General features: G+C 35.4%; 2 protein-coding genes across 2 annotated transcripts; one reads left to right on the forward strand and one right to left on the reverse strand.

The window, feature by feature from the left end:
* Positions 1–271: 271 nt before the first annotated feature.
* LOC139690202 (proteasome subunit beta type-2-like) lies at positions 272–13,977 on the reverse strand. The gene is made up of 4 exons (XM_071587495.1): positions 13,801–13,977; positions 13,475–13,668; positions 8,838–9,000; positions 272–504 (listed from the first exon to the last, which is right to left on the reverse strand). Exons 1-4 carry the CDS (start codon positions 13,889–13,891, stop codon positions 335–337), a joined length of 618 nt encoding a protein of 205 aa, XP_071443596.1. The 5' UTR covers positions 13,892–13,977; the 3' UTR covers positions 272–334.
* A 542-nt stretch (positions 13,978–14,519) lies between these two features.
* Dad1 (dolichyl-diphosphooligosaccharide--protein glycosyltransferase subunit) lies at positions 14,520–15,140 on the forward strand. The gene is made up of 2 exons (XM_071588149.1): positions 14,520–14,834; positions 14,915–15,140. Exons 1-2 carry the CDS (start codon positions 14,624–14,626, stop codon positions 15,043–15,045), a joined length of 342 nt encoding a protein of 113 aa, XP_071444250.1. The 5' UTR covers positions 14,520–14,623; the 3' UTR covers positions 15,046–15,140.
* The last annotated feature ends 1,811 nt before the right edge of the window (positions 15,141–16,951 follow it).

Raw genomic sequence — 16,951 nt, forward strand, 5'->3', positions numbered from 1 at the left:
TAATGACAAAGCCATAAAATTCAATTAGTTGACAAATTACAATACACATTTATCAGCATATTTATCAATTACCTCGATGTTAAATTTTTCCACAGCTAAAACACTGTGATCTTATTGCCCCCATTTATAAAGATTTATTTCTGTATGAGGATATCCATTAAACAAAAATTCAATCTTTTGAAGGTGATCATAGTACAGATGACAGACAAGAGGATTTATATGTTGTTACAATAAAACCTAATGTTTTTTCTGCCAAATGAAAATAAGAGAATACTTGAATTAATTTTATTTATAGCATGAAAAGAGAATACAAATAATTTCAAATCTGGAAAGTTCATTTTGTAGGCTCCAGTGCCAGGTTCTTCGCCGTTATTTCTGGAAGATCTTTTATTCCATTCTTATCGACCATCTGAACCTTAAAATTTGGAAGGTTCACAATTAATCTCTTATGGATCTCCCTCACACATTTTTTCATTAGCTCATACCCTTCTTCAGGATTCAAATCTGGAAAAAAAAGAAATTTGAATGATACACAAATACTTCAAGAGTATTCATCAAAAAATAACTTATCCAAAAGCATTTGGTAACTAACAGTAAATATAACTGATAAATGAATTATGCTAATAACATGGTAAGCATTACATACTTAGTTTTTCATAAATCACACTTGAAATGGCTTTATATTGATGACTCTCATTATTATTGGTATTCTACAGGTTAAGGTAGGTTTTGGGTAGGCACCCAAATATACAATGGTACCATAATACATTTCCTTGTCTCTCCTAACAAAAAACAACCAGACATATTTATTTTTATTATTAAAATTCACATGTGCTGATAGACAGTGTCAGGTGGCACACAATCTGACATATGATCTGCAATAAACCCTTTTACAACTTCACATACTTCCTTCCTCCTTCCATTTCATCCAATATGCCTATCCTATTCCTACTCCTTCATAGCTTGCCTTGCATTCTTCACTCTCTCAAAGTTTCAACATTACCATCCAAAATTCGCAACATCCACCTTTTGTAAATAATAAAAACTGGATCTTTGCCAACAATCTTCTCTTCTCCCTCACTATGCATTGTACATCTTAGTTTGTTTTCCTTTCGGTCCATTTCACTATGAGGGTAGTCCCAGAAGTATATGACCTAGTGTACAGATGGTGGGTGTTGCTTGAAAAAAAAGACTATGGTAGAAAGTACCAACTTTATAAAGCTATTATAAGTTTCACGATACTACATAGTTTAGTATTTGTTTGGCAGTCATCAGGAGTGAACGCTCTAAGTTAATTTATAAATATGGAAATATTTTGTTATCATTGAATAATACAACTTTCATTTGAAAGGCCTGAGTCCAACCAATATCAAAGCTGAGCTAGATTCTGCTTTGGGAGGAGTCTGCTCCTTCATTTACAGCAGTTAAATATTGTGTGGCAGAGTTTAAATGAGGCTGTATGAACTGCCAAGAAGGACATTGCAGTGGTTGACCAAATGAAGTGAACAAGCTAGAAATGGTGGAAAAATATCCACAAAATGGCATTGGATGATTAGCAACTGAAAGTGCACAAGCTAGGCATGTCAAGTGCATGGCACAAGGTGTAATCAAAAAAAGACCGGACTGATTTTATTCTGCACAAACCATTCAACGGATTACATTTCAGTGTGCGCATAGATGTTATGCTCAGTTTTTGCTGCACCGCAATTGTATTCCTTGAGCATTTCTTCGCACCAATTGACACAAGCATCTTTTTAGCTTTTGTCAAATTATGTGGGATCCAACGCGAATAAATTTTTTTCACAGCTAAATGTTCATGCAATATCTTATTGATGCTCGTCATACTAATTCCCTAGGACAACTCAATCTCACGATAAGTCACATAATGATCTTCCTTTACTCGTTCTTGCACGGCATCAATGTACTACCTTGATCAAAAATTTCCCGGAATTTATTCAGAAAATTAAAAATACAAGTTTATTCATCTAAATCTATATTGTCCCCTTCAAAGTAATCCCCATCGACTGCAACACACTTATGCCAGCGCTTGATCCAATCCTCGAAACATTTTTTATATTCGGTTTTCGGTATGTCCATCAGTGCTTCCTGCGATTTTTCCATTACTTCCTCTCGGCTGCTAAAACGCATTCCCCGTAATGGTTTTTTAACTCGATTGAACAGAAAGAAGTCACAGGGAGCCAAATCAGGTGAATTCGGTGGCTGTTGGATGGTATTTGTTGCATTTTTCGTCAAAAAATTACGAATAATGATAGCACTGTGCGACGGTGCGTTATCATGGTGCAAAATCCACGAGTTTTCTGCCCACATTTCTGGTCTCTTTCGGCGAATTGCTTCACGCAAACGTCTCATAACGCCCAAATAATACTCTTTGTTTACTGTATGGCCTTCTGGCAAAAATTCATGATGCACTACACCGTTGTAATCCATGAAAACCGTCAGCATTGCCTTCTTTTTTGACTGAAAACGACGTGGTTTTTTTGGTCTCGGCTCATTTGGTGAACGCCATTCACTTGCCTGATGTCTGGATTGCGTGTCGTACTCATAAACCCACGTCTCGTCTCCAGTAATGATCCTTTTGATGAATGTGGGATCGGATTCAGCCTCGCAAATCATGTCTTTTGCGACGTCAACACGGTCTCTTTTTTGCATGAAATTGAGGTCTTTTTGCTGCTACACGACGGAAACCCAAATCATTAACCACAATGTCTTGGGCGGATCCATAGGCAATGTTCAAGTCCTCCGCTATTTCTCTGATGGTTAATTTGCGGTTATTGACCAACATTTCTTTTACTTTATCAATTTTTTCACCGACTTTCGATGTCGATGGTCTGCCACTGCGTTCATCATCTTCGATTGACTCACGACCACTTCTGAACCGCTCGTGCCACTGGTAAACGACCGTTTTTTTTAGAGAATCGTTGCCGAAACACTTTTCCAACATTTCCAACGTCCGTGCGCCACTAAATCCGTTTTTTACGCAAAATTTAATACAAGTTCGTTGTTGCAAATTTAAATCCATTTCTGCAATTGTAAAAAATCGCCAACACACACAGAGATAGATGTACTCTTGGCTACGTAACTTTTGCAAATGTCAAGTTATGACACTAAGATTTAAAGGGAATATCAACAACAGATGTACCAATTTAACAAAAAAAACAGAACTCAAATCGGAACGATGGGAGCACCACACGGTGGTTATTCCGGGAACTTTTTGTTCAAGGTAGTATTTCGGCACAACAACTGACTTCGAATGACCTTCACAACTTTTGTCACCGAGCAAACAGTGGCCATGATGGAATTCATTAAGCCTGCGTTTCACAGAGGCAAAGGTTGGAGCTTCATTGCCAAAAGTGGAAGTAAGTTGAGCAATGCACTACTGTCTTGATAATCCACGTCGAAAGTCGTAAAAAATCTTCGCCCGAAAGTGTTCACGAGTTAACTCCATTTTTTGCCGAGGAAAAATTTTGGAGTTACTGTAAACACAAGTTATGATCAAATGACAAAATGATCTAAAGAAAGTTGTGTTAAAAGGGTCAAACTTTCAGATGGAAACGTCAGATGATGCCTAAAACACTTAGTAGTGTCACTTAGTGTGCTCAATATATAAATAGCAACACTTGTACACACACGGATGTATTACAGACAGGATTTTACGATCCAGGGAACAAGGCTAATGACAAGTGGGAAGGATTTGAGACCAATAAACGCACTTTAGGTTCTTCCAAGATTTTTAGGAATGCTGAAATATTGAATAATGAATGACAGAAATTGGAACTCAAATATATGTTACCATAAGAAACTGCATGTGGTTTAATTTCATGCTCTTACTTCCAATAAGACGTTCAAGACTGAGACACTATGGCTGCGTTGCCTATAGCACGTGTAGAGATCCAGTTGCTTCGGAGTTAGTAATTGAATATAAGAAGGCATATTGATACTTTTCTTTCAAGTTGAACATGCAATATCCCGCGTAACGTGTTTCAATGCTTATACATAATCTTCTGGAAAAGTAAAAGTTTAAAAGTCAACAGTGTGGAATACATTTGGCAAAATCCAGTATTTCCATACCTACCGACCCATATATATACCTCAATGAGGGCTTTTACTCCTTTATTTTACCATACATTTTATGTATCATAAATTTTATTCATATGCAGATCATAAGCTATGAAATCCGTTGTAGGAATGTAATTATTACAGCCCACAAACACTAATTGTAAGATAAATATTTAATTGATAATAAGCTTAACTTAAAAATATGAAACATTTAGCAAGAAAAGAACACATAAATATAAATGAATTACACACGACACAAAACATCTTAAAATAATTACTGACAAGGATTAATGACCGAAAGACTACCCTGGAGTCAAATACCACATAATAAGATAAAAAATTTTCAATTATTGAAATGTGATACAATTTGACGTCATAATTTAAGCAAAATATTAAAAAAATGGATAATCTACATATAAAGAATTAAATATAGTCCGATAAGAGGAAATGAATTCAAAACTTGTACCAAAAATCCCCCATGTCACTAAATTAAAAGAGGGAGATGGAAAACTTAAATAAAAGACTGCTGAATGAATTGCAAGAGCAAAATCATTAAACGGTTTTGCAACTACACACAAAAATTTGCACAAACAATCTGATATATCAAAATATTTACATTTGGACATATGTAGTCCTGTTTATTCCTTAATCCAAGCTACATAGATGGCAGTGCTAGTGCATAGGGTGTCCAAATTCAAGCTGCCTTTTCATTTGGCCCCTAACATTTAGGCACCTAAAAGCATGCTCCACAAGCTGCATCCAAACTGGTTAGGCATAACCAGTTTGGACGCAGCTTATATGAATGGGAGGGTCAGGCCTCATAAAATTACTTAATTAAGCACATTTAAACAAATGGAAAAGTGAAGAAAACAAAGAAAATGTTTTAATTGGAATAACTCATAATTTCTACTAACTAATCCTACCTCAATATAACACACTTGTAATGGAAGCAAATAATTTCTTTATCTTATTTTTTATGAAGTATTTATATTATTAATAACATAACTGCATAATTGAATGATCCAATAATGAAAATAAATATGATAATATAACTACAAAACTAGGCAATAATATGCAATTTATCTGCTCAAAACCCAAACTGAAGAATAATACCAGCCTAAGCTACCAGCTCACAAAATCTAAGAATCTACCAAGAATCCATACAAAAATATTCAATGAAGCTCCTGATTAGTGACAAAGATGCTTGTTGGTAAAGAGGGCTAACGCTCTACCCCAAATCTGAATACAGGGAGCAGCCGGATGAAATTCCATTTGAAATTCTCCCCACTTTATAGCACATGTTGAGGTTGCCATTGGCACCCAAATAAGTTTGATGTAAGTACTGAACAGTCATAATCTCAAAATGGTTGCAATGGTGAGAACAAAACCAGAATATAACTGAATATCCACGAAAATTAAAAGTGTCCCCACTGTTCACTTGACAACAGAAATTATTCAGTTCTCAAATTTACACAAATCATTTGGTTTAGTACCCAAGATCGACAGTATATGATGATGTCCCAAAGAATAATGAGTCAGAAGTCTAACAATGGTTTTGCAACACTATTGAGGAAAACTCACTTGAAGGAGTCATTGTCAGAATGCCTGATGTCATCTAATGGACTCAGGGGACAGAGGATCCAGGACAATTGATCCAAAATTTGTTGTTGTGAGTGAAAAGACTATGCACTGAATCATCGAGGAGAACCTACATTACTAGTCTTACACCATTAAAGTAAGAGTCTTACACCATTATAATAAGACAGATGCTTTCCGAAGCCACCAGGGAAAAGCGAGTTGAACATTGCAACCTGCTTTTGAGTTTTTTTATGGTGGTGGACAAATCAGATTTTTTCCGACAAGTTTTTTTTACTGTGGATGCTAAAACCAATCGCAGGAATGACTGCTGCCTTGCCCATGACCCTAAAGATGTCCCTGATGTTTTCAGAACTAAATTTCAAGTGTATGTTCACGTGCTAAGAATTGTGTCCAGTGAGGGTGATGTCATGCCACCATATTTCTTTAACAAAGGGAAAATATCAACAAAGAAGTTTATTTGCGTGTTCTGACAAATGTAGTGAAGCTGTAAATGGAAACTGTGCCATCTGGAAGGCCGCAAATTTTCCAGCAGGATGGTATGGCCCATGAGTTATTTACATTAAATATTGTTGCATGCAAGCACTCTCATTTGTGTGATTCAGGTTTTTTGACTGCATGAACCAACTAACATTTGTGTAGAGGTAACATAATTGGGTTTTGCATGTGGTTTTATTCTAGTTTATGGGTGGTGACCTAAACCCCCCCCCCCAACACAATACCCCGCAAACTACCACATGCCCTTGCACTGGCTTGCGGAGTATTGTATAGATGTAGATGAGTCATTTGGTGCGTAAATGGTCGTTGGATGTTGATATGTTTTGGTCAAAAGAACTCTGCCCTCTCAATAGCCCAGATTTAAATCCATTAGATTACTATGATTAGAGCATGGTCGAAAGGGTCACCAACAAGTCCAGACATCCACACCTTGTGTCACTGAGAGCCATTGAAATGAAATTTGCCAATATGGACGGTGCCATATTAAAACATTACTACGAACACTTCAGACTGATACTGTAAATTTTTTTTTAATTTGGAAAAATTGTTTACTTTGTCCAGATTTTTGCTCTGCACCCTATATAACTAAGAACTGAACCCATCTATATACCTAAAAACCTTATGACTAATATTACTATGGAGATGAAGATGGGAAGAGGAGAGTGGGATGGTTAGCAGTATTGGTCTCAGCCGAGACAAGAGTATCAAGGATGACTGAAATGTTTGCGACAATTAATGAAATAACAACTATAATAACAGAATTTTCATATCATTCCCAGTCTAATATTCCACCAACCCCTCTCATATTCCTTTCCAGGCATCAAACCCCACCACACATCAGCTGCTGCTCTAACTCGTCATCTCATCCGATGCCCCTCCTCAGTTTCTCCCCCCCCCCCACAAGTCACTTTATACATCCATCTAATCATCTCACTCTCCAAATGAACATTATTACATGATTTTATGAGAGGGAAAATTACTATTTGAATTTCATGTTCTACTAAACCTTCAACAAGGGGTTCAACACTCATCTAATGCATTGATTACAAATAATGGCATACAATATAGTCTGAGTAAAAAAATAAATATGACCTACACCAATTAATACTGAATTTCACAGAAAATAGAATTAGGTAATTATTATCATCCCTGGACTTGAGTCTCCACAAGCTGGAGTACCATATCACTAAAAACACACGAGTTAATTGCAAGTTTGATACTCATTAAAAGTACAATGCAAGTGTGAAAGTTTATAATTCAGCAGTCTTAGAGGTTAATTGTCAAAAAGTGTAGATATGCAGCTTATCCGAAAGTATAGTCTATTTGAAAATCTGAGAACTCTTACATAGCCCCCCCCCCCGTTTATGCTGTAACTGCAGAGAAATAAAGTTTTACAGAATTTTTTACCACGTTTAATTTCTCTGAGTATATTACTTTTGTATTAATTTTACTACTAGAGTTGAATTTTATTAACTATTGTCATTCAGAAAATTTTATCATAAAATAATTTTTAAAGTTATTGATTTTTTGTTCAAACTATGATACCCTTCCTTGAACTATAGGCATTCTATGTAAACACTAATTGAAGTTTCTTCAGCATAATGAATGTGGCAATGATGTCAATAAGGAATATTCAATAAAATATAGTTTTAGCTCTCCATGAAAGGATTCACTCGTTAATGGTAACATTTGTATCGCTTGCTCCTCCAAAATCCCACCCCACCCTGCTCTTGAGAATAATTTCATTTAGAATTCACTATAATATAAACCAAGTAATCAACTCCAAGGTCATTTTTGGTCGGTGATGGTGAGTTCACCCAGTACTAAGCCCGACAGCATATGAAATTCACTAATCAGGGTAAGGGAGCTATTTCCTTTCCCTGTGCCAGGGAAAGGAACTAGCTCCCTTAGTTTCTCCCTCACATAGCTTGGGTGAAGCTGCAGGTGCCCAGAGAGGCTTGTCCTGGAATAAAACTTGGGCTCTCCAGTCAGTAGTCCAACGCTCTACCCCTGGACTACCGCGACCCACACAATTCAGAATAATAAAACAAAATAACAAGCAAGAATGAAGGTTAAACTTTTCTGCTCAAAATGATCATTGATCGAAGTTACCTTAGCATTACAAAGAGAATCAGATATATTATCTAAGGTTAAGCTTTGCTAAAGACTTTAAATAATGATTTATTTGATAACATTTATGAATTTTATTCATTATAAGTAGCATTTTGCAACTAAGAAATTGCTCTCCTCAAATTCCATTTTGTTTTGCAATAGTTCCATGATCAGTGGCACTTTCAGTCATAAGTTAAATAAAAGATTTTAACTAATTTTCTGCATTATTGACACTTTGCACAGATATTATTAGTGATATACAAAGTGCCGAGTAGAGTAATTTAAAAAATAATTACACAATACCAGAGCAGGTGGTGGTAGAAAAAGGCATACCAAAGGTCATGACCAAATCAATAGCCAAACAATAAGATCTACATGTAACACAAATTGAAAGTAGAGGAAGAGTTATGTTAAGTATTAATGATTATCTAAACAATTCACAGACTTTTCACTACATCAATTAAACTCATAAAAATGATAGTGACATCATTAAGACTTTCAGCTTGCCTGGAAAGCATTTTAATAGATGGGATATTCCGTAAAATATATCATACCAAGTTTGTGATAACGATCCATTATACTCAATGAGAAGAAACCACCGTAGCCATGTGCAGCAAATGGAACCTTCACAAGAGATGCCAGGTGATCCAAAAAGTACAACTCTGGTCCAGTTTCATCATCATATCCTGCCAACAATAAGTTGACCAAGTAGGGACTCTGAAATTTAAGAAAAATAGAGTTTAATATTATATAACAAAGAAAATATAATTATTTTAGCAAATTTAGACATTCGTATTTAATAATAAAAGTAACTTAAATATCACTAGAGAAGCCTTAATTTTCTTCCAGGGGTACCCATTAAATAGTTAGTATCAGTGTTGAAAGCTATTCTCCCAGTCCTCAAGGTATCTCCAAGCCAAAATGATTTTCATTGCATTTTGATCGCTACACATAATTTCTGATGACTTGTCTTCAGTACAGATGAGCCCTGATACGTGTTCCTGGCTGAGGCTGAATTACCCTTTTCAACGTCCAGTTGAATTCTACGTTGAGTCCTGGACCACATTATGAATTTAGAGTGACTGCTGAGACAGGACAGATTCTTTTCTGAACCTCTTGATGTTTCTATTGTTAATTTTGCACTGTATCGCTCTCCGTTTGGAAAAATTGGGATTTCCCACACGTGCACTTGATTTCATATAATCATATGTACATGAGATCGGGAATCCAGGAGGGGATTTTATGGTTGCATGCAGTCAATTTAGGTGGTCCAGGAATATGTTAAGTTCCAGAACCATGAAATATAGTAAACAAACTTAATGAAGTCCTGAAAAATAATCCTTGACACACATTCAGGAATGACAAGCAATGGCTGCTGTGGAACAATTACTGAAGGCCATCTAGTCATCTTATGAGAAAACAATATTCCATCAATGCTATAAAGATAAACACAAAGCAAAACTAACTATTTATCTCTTATACATTAAAGTATGACATTTTTATTGTCATTATGGAAACAAATTTTGGAATTCTGAATCATTTCATACAAGCAAAACTATGACTGTAAAACTAAATTAACACAATGCACCAGCCAAAAGTTATAGCTCCTTGATATAAAAGAGATGGATTGACCTTATTGGCATCTAACTCCAAATTAGAGAACTACATACAACTGGAGGGGGGAAAAAGGACTGGTGCTTTATTTCAAACAACCTATACTATGCAGTTTCATAGCCATGTAAAATTTTCAAAACTACAAGTGCTTGACATTTCTCAGACAGATTTCCAGTCCTTTTTGGTGACTCAGTCGGCTTTGATAAAGGTAACTGATGATATTCGCAGATCCATAGACGCAAAAAAGGTAACAGTTTTAGTCCAATTCGATTTGAGCAAGGCTTATGATTCAGTAGACCACGGCATACTACTGGAATGTATGAGCAAACTCAAGTTCTCTTACTCTGTCCTTCGCTGGTTTCGCTCCTGTCTAATCATCAGCAAGCTGTTAAAGATGAAGACGGTAATGTATCTGTTTTCCAACCTGACCTATGTGGAGTTCCACATGGGTTAATTCTCGGACCTTTATTATTTACTATTTTTATAAAAGAACTAGCTACCAAAATAACTCATTGTAAACATCACTTTTATGCTGACGATCTACAGATATATCTTGAGTCATACCCCTCTGAATTTAACCATGCCATTGACTTGGTCAACAAGGATATCCAACTCATCTGTGAATGGCTGACTGATAATCGGCTAAATCTGAATCCCAAAAAGACCAAGTCGATGATCTTTGGAAGCACCGCCAATGTACATATGCTGCTCGCAAGTGATCTCCCTAAATTAAGTGTTTTAGATATTCAAATTGACCACTCAAATACAGCGAAAAGCCTAGGAGTTTATCTAAGCAGCACCTTAACCTGGCGCGAGCAAGTAAATGCCATTTCTAATAAAGTTCACCAAACTCTTTACACAATGAAGCATTTCAGACACCTAATCCCTTTAACATTACGCCAGAAGCTTGTTCAAACGTTAGTATTACCACATCTCGACTATTGCTCAGTTGTCTACGCTGATGTGAACAAGGAGCTAAGTACAAAATTACAACGGCTCCAAAATTCTTGTCTGCGATTCATCTTTAATATGCGTTTTAATGAACGTGTAACTCCTTACTATAAAATGTTGAATTGGCTAAAACTCGAACAGAGGAGAATGCTTCAAAAGGCCTCGCCATTATTTAAAGTTCTGAATTCTAAAACCTCTTCATATTTATATGAAAATTTTATATTCAATTCACTTACGACAAAGAGATCAACCCGCATTATATAACATTCCATCTTCCCAAATACCACACGGCTATATATGAAAAGTCATTCAGTATTTCATCCTGTAAACTATGGAACTCTTTGCCTAATAAAGTAAAATTATCCAGGAACACATCCCAATTCAACAGGAAAATGCTTGAATATCTGTCTACCACACTACCAAAATGACCTTATTACTGTTCTATCAAGCTAAATATTTAATTATTGTTCTTCGTATTTGTATGTATGTATTGTACTATATGTTTCGTTCAAATGATGTTAAATTGTGTTTTGTGACTGGTTTAATTACCTTACTCTATGTATTATGTAAACCTGTTTCACTCCATAGGTTTCAAAACCTCATGTAACATGTATTCTGCTCCAAGGGACTTTGCTCCCTGAGCAATAAAAATTGTTTATTATTATTTGTTTGGCAGTGAGAGTGACCTTTGTAAAGAAAGCAATGGACATCAATAAGGAGGGGACAAATCTGAACAAAAATTGAAACAGACCATTAAAAGAGTCTACTCCCCTCAGTATGATGGGACCACATGGATCATGCAAGCATATCATCTGATGGGGATGAGAGCTAATTTTGGATTCTATCACTGAGAAAATATTTACCAATAAAAAATTTAGCAAATTTTCAAGTGGATTCCTTGAAAAATCAACACAAGAAAAACCATAATAGTTTCATTTAAAATTTATTTTTTGCTCAGCTTGATACTGTAATATAGAGAAAAATATAATATATTAAACTGCGGGCTCATTTTAAACAAATGCATGCAAATCCAAAGCAAAATATTGTAGTATTATAATGACAATAGATAATTCCACTGTAATGGTTTTCTTGAATCCCTCAGTTCCGATGTGTTAGAACATCCAAACAATATTTATTTTTAGAAGAGGTTAACAAATTTATTAACTCCCAAACTTTTGAAAAAAGTTTATTTTTAACTGCCTAATAGCCAAGCCCAGATTCATCAACAAATTCAATAATGATAGCACCAGTTTCTTTCGTTTGTAGCATTTGCTGCAGAAATTTATTCTTTGACACTTTTACTAATGAAACAGTTCTTGATGTGCATTGAGTAACACTTGGATTGGCAAAATGTCTAAGTTCGATGTAATATCAGGTGATTCTTTGACCAAATTTTCAGGATGAAAAATGGACATTTTGATATTTTCCCTTAAAAATGGTGAATTCCTTCATTCAGGCAACTTTAGGTGGACTTTACTTTTTCTAGAACTTAAGGAAATTCATACAGCACAGGTCAAAGATTGAACTACCAGTGGAATAACCAAGCTGTAGTACCAAATGGCTAAGTTGTGCAAAAGATGCAAACTCTCCTAAAATATTTGAAAAATATAAAACTTTCTCAAACATTTCAGCTTAAAAACTAGTTATTTGCTCAGTCTTAAAGTGACCTTTGGCTTTCAAATTTAAAAATAAATAAATGAATCTTGGATGATGACATTTCTATCTAAACACAAATTGCTTGCTTAGTCTTAAAAAGCCCTTTCACTTCCTTCTTACATGACTGAAAGAGGACTTCAAAATTTTGGAAACATAAAGAATTAAATATTCAGCCCAGATAGTTTCTGGGCAATTGAAATTTTGAGGATGAAGACGTAGTCTTAATACTTTTTTAGAGTCCCGGGAATGAACGCTCCTATGAGGAACGGTCATAATTAAAATTTTGTAATATGTAACTGAACCAGTCACCAAATGAAACAATTCATTAAACCCTTAATGTATTACAAGATATTATTTACAAACACAGCAGCCATAGCAACTGATCCTCGGTCTAAAAAAGTTAAGAATATTATTAAACTTGATTTTAAAGATATTGCAATTACTTCCTTGAAATTGTGCTTCGATATTGGAAATTAGACGAATGCGGCAGTGTTTCAAGAAAACAAAAAACAGGCTCAGGAACAACCTAAAAGAAGACTTCGCATTGGAGATCCTCTATTAGTGGCAGATCACTGTAATGTTAAATTTTATCACGCTAGATATATTCCTCGTTAATCTGAAATGGGCATAAATGCTAGACGTCACTGCCCCAAGACAATTAAAATGAATGGTACACTGCTATGATTAATTCATTTCTTCCGGAATTAATACGATTTTCACATTAAAAAGTAATGGTGGTAAAATCAAAAGAAACCCGAGATTTGTATCGGCGGCCTCTTCATTTAAAAGGCAATAAGTTCACATCTGTTTGAAAGTTCAACGTGAAGGAAGAAAAATGCATTGTTTTCTGCCATAGAGAAATATGAGAACATTAAATCTCCGAAAGGATAATAATCTCTTAAGCAAAACAAAAGCACGCTTTGGCACTTCGATAACATAGAGAGTAAGACAAAGAGAGAATGAGCACTACCTGACTCCTTAAGTAGTCCGCTAAATTTCGCCTTGTGAATGTAGCAGCCGCCTTAGGAGATAATTCATATCCATTTCTCATTTTATATAGCTGTATATTTTTAGCAATGTATTCAGCAAACTGAGTCGTATCACCAGACTCTCCAGATACAGCCATCACCATCTTTTTCGAAATTTTGTACAACTTGTCTTCGTCTGAAAAATAATTATCAGGGCTAAATTACCTATCTTACAAGATTTAAAGAAGCAAACATTTCTACACAAATCTGAAACATATCAGTGGCAAATTAACCCAACATTCAAAACACTCGCTATATAAATTCTAACCATTTTTCATCACCATTATGCTGTGAGCATTTGTCATGTCTGCAGCAATCAAGACATAATCTCGAAAAGCAATTCCAATTAAACACTCCATTTTAAACAGACACTGCCTACAACAAAACGTTCTCAAACTTCCACTCCTTGCAAGTCACAGCCTATAGCGTCGAAGAAATAGCAATTCAGATATTATGTTGAAGAACAAAAGCTTGATACTATTCCATAACTATTTCAATAGTTGGCCACTAGGTGCCAAGATGTTTGAAGGCCTAACTAACATCTCACTATAGGAATACTATTGATAATTTATGTTTGAAAATGCATGATAATCGTAAAATAGCTTATCCTTAATTGGAGAATAAATAGTTCGGATCTTAAAAGTTTGTAATTTTATTTTCATTTCTTCTGGTTTGGTTAGAATTAAATATTTTTTCAGGACTCATTCAGCGAAAATTTTGAAAACGAAAGAGATTTTCCCGGTTCGTTATACAATTTTACAACTGACTTATTATCATTAATATTATATTTTTGATTTTCTTGTATCACAATAAACTAATTCAGGGATCACAAAGTTTACTTTCATTAATTTCTTTTTTTATATCCTCGACCACCTAGTGGCAGTTGAGAACATCAATGTCAAAATTTGTTAGCATGCCTCTGGAACGGGGTTCTTGGCTGCCTATGTTCTCAGTCAGTTTTTCCGCACCGGTCGCTAGCGAATGATAATCAATGTTCACTTGTTCGACTTCATCAACCTGATAAGCTGACATCAAGCAGTACACGTAGCCAAAGTCTATTTGTATGTAATTTGTGGTGGAATATCAGTCAAATGGCGAACAGTTTATTTGCAGTTCTCGGAAAATTTTACGATGAATATGTTAACCACACTCCCAAGAAGTTGAAAATAATTGACGCTTACCTGTTTTATGTTTTCCTCACCGGCGTGATACAGTTCGTATACTGTTGTCTCGTTGGAACATTTCCGTTTAACTCCTTTCTTAGTGGCTTCATATCATGTGTAAGCTGTTTTGTTCTTGCAGGTAAGCCGTTTAAATTCCGGGACTGATTTGAAGGCTTATTAATACTTTTTCAATACATGATCATTTAATATATCTTTCAGTTTGCCTAAGGCTACAAGTCAACCCCCAGAACAAATTGCAATTTACTGGCATCAGCCCTGAAAGAGGATTCGCGGATTTCGTGTTTGCCCATGTTATATTGCATTTAGTGGTTGTAAATTTCATTGGTTGACAGTTCCCAATGTTGGGAGTCTATTGATGTACTTCAAAATTTCTTACTTTAAAATGTTTTTATGTTATGGTAAATAAATTTGTGATATGAAATAATCTTAGTCATTCAATTTAACGGCCTGTTTTAATTGTAGCGGCTGCTGCCGAAGCAGCCAGTATATAATAAGTTGTTTTTGAGGTGAATTTTTTTTTACGCCAAGTGATGGTTCCTTATCCCCTTGGTAATTAGTTGTCCGTTTGACGACATTTGCGATACAGTTGCAATTGATCTACGTGAAATAAGTATCGTAAACTTATTCCGTTAATGCTGGTTTAAATTTTGTGGTGATTGTGTTGAAGTCCACCTTACTGTTATAAGCTATAATAATGAAAAATTCCAGTCAAAATTGGAGGTATGGGTACACCGTAAATGGAGGTGACTCCAATTCAAAATATGTAATAAAATTTTAAATGATTGATAAGTATTCGTTGGGAAATTTATGTACGTCATAGTCGGTCCTGCATGCATATTATTCTTGCACTAGTAGTTATTTGGGGAGGCGAATAACAACCAATGCCAATTGTACCATAAGGGATAGGTGGGTATTCGGAAACGGCGGGCGGTTGCCAATATGCAGCGAAAGGTGCAAAAGGATTCACAGTAACTCTAATTGGGTTGGTTGGCATATTTTGCTTTAAATACTCCTCGTAGCACTGTAAGTAGAGAAAGGAATACCATAGAAAAATTCTGCCACCGCTGGTGTTCAGGTGGTCAGCCACTAATTCAACCTGATCCCCCTTATTACAGTGTAGGCTCACTAAGGGTCTGGTGGTAGGCATTTGTGTGACTGGAGATTCACTATTTTAATGATTGCTTCCATAGTGCTCAACAATTTAGGTATTTTGAGTTTACATTAACTGAAATCATCCCTAATTCACACCAATCTATCGACACAATTCTCTTAGCTATCTATCCTATAATGTGATTATAAAACTTTCACATTCAAAGACTGTAATTAGGCTAGTGCTGCACCAGATAGATAGATTTATTCACCATAGAACAATACATAATTGTATGGGCCTCGTTAAGATTCAATTACATATATAGGTGCATTAACAATAAAACTTCATCGGAACAATAATGTACATGAAATATGAGTATTAAAGATTTAAAAAACAGAATTCCCTGCATTGGCTCTATGTACTCTTGGACGCTCTAAAAAACATTATTTAAAAATAAATTTTTCAACTTTTTAAAATTTTTTTCTTGGGGGAGTATTCGTTTTAACTCTTCAGGAAGTCGATTAAATAGCAGTCTTCCTGAAACTTCTGGAGTTTTTTGTATTGCTGCTACTCTGCAATGGCCATTGTGAAAATTATCCTTACCCCTGGTGTCGTACCTGTGGACATCCCTATTTCTGACCAGTGAAGGCGTTTTGGTGCAGGCATACAAAATCACATTATGCATATAGATGAAGGGAATGATCATGATTTTGTGACGTTTGAAGCACTCCCTGCAGGATTTTCTTGCATTTAGTTTAAATATAACCCTTAATGCCCATTTTTGAAAGGTGAGTATTCTATTGATGTTTCCATGTGCTGAGCTCCCCCAGCAGACGATGCCATATCGAGCTATGGACTCAAATATTCCATGGTATACTGGTATTAATATTTCTATATTACAATAGTTGGCAAGATTTTTTAAAAGGAATAGGGCTGAACATAATTTTTTACTACATTTTTCCATTTGAAACCTCCAGCTTAACTCGTCGTCTATTTCTAAACCCAATTAGGTGGTATGTTCTAACTCGGATATCAATTGGTCTTCTATTTCTACAGAAATATTTGACTGAAGGTTTCTATTACTAAATACCAAGTTAACTGTTTTTCTTGCATTTAGTTACAAATTATTTACATTCAGCCATTTA

The sequence above is a fragment of the Hetaerina americana genome, unplaced genomic scaffold, assembly GCF_022747635.1.
Source record: "Hetaerina americana unplaced genomic scaffold, ioHetAmer1.1.p SCAF_3, whole genome shotgun sequence".
NCBI lineage: Eukaryota > Metazoa > Arthropoda > Insecta > Odonata > Calopterygidae > Hetaerina > Hetaerina americana.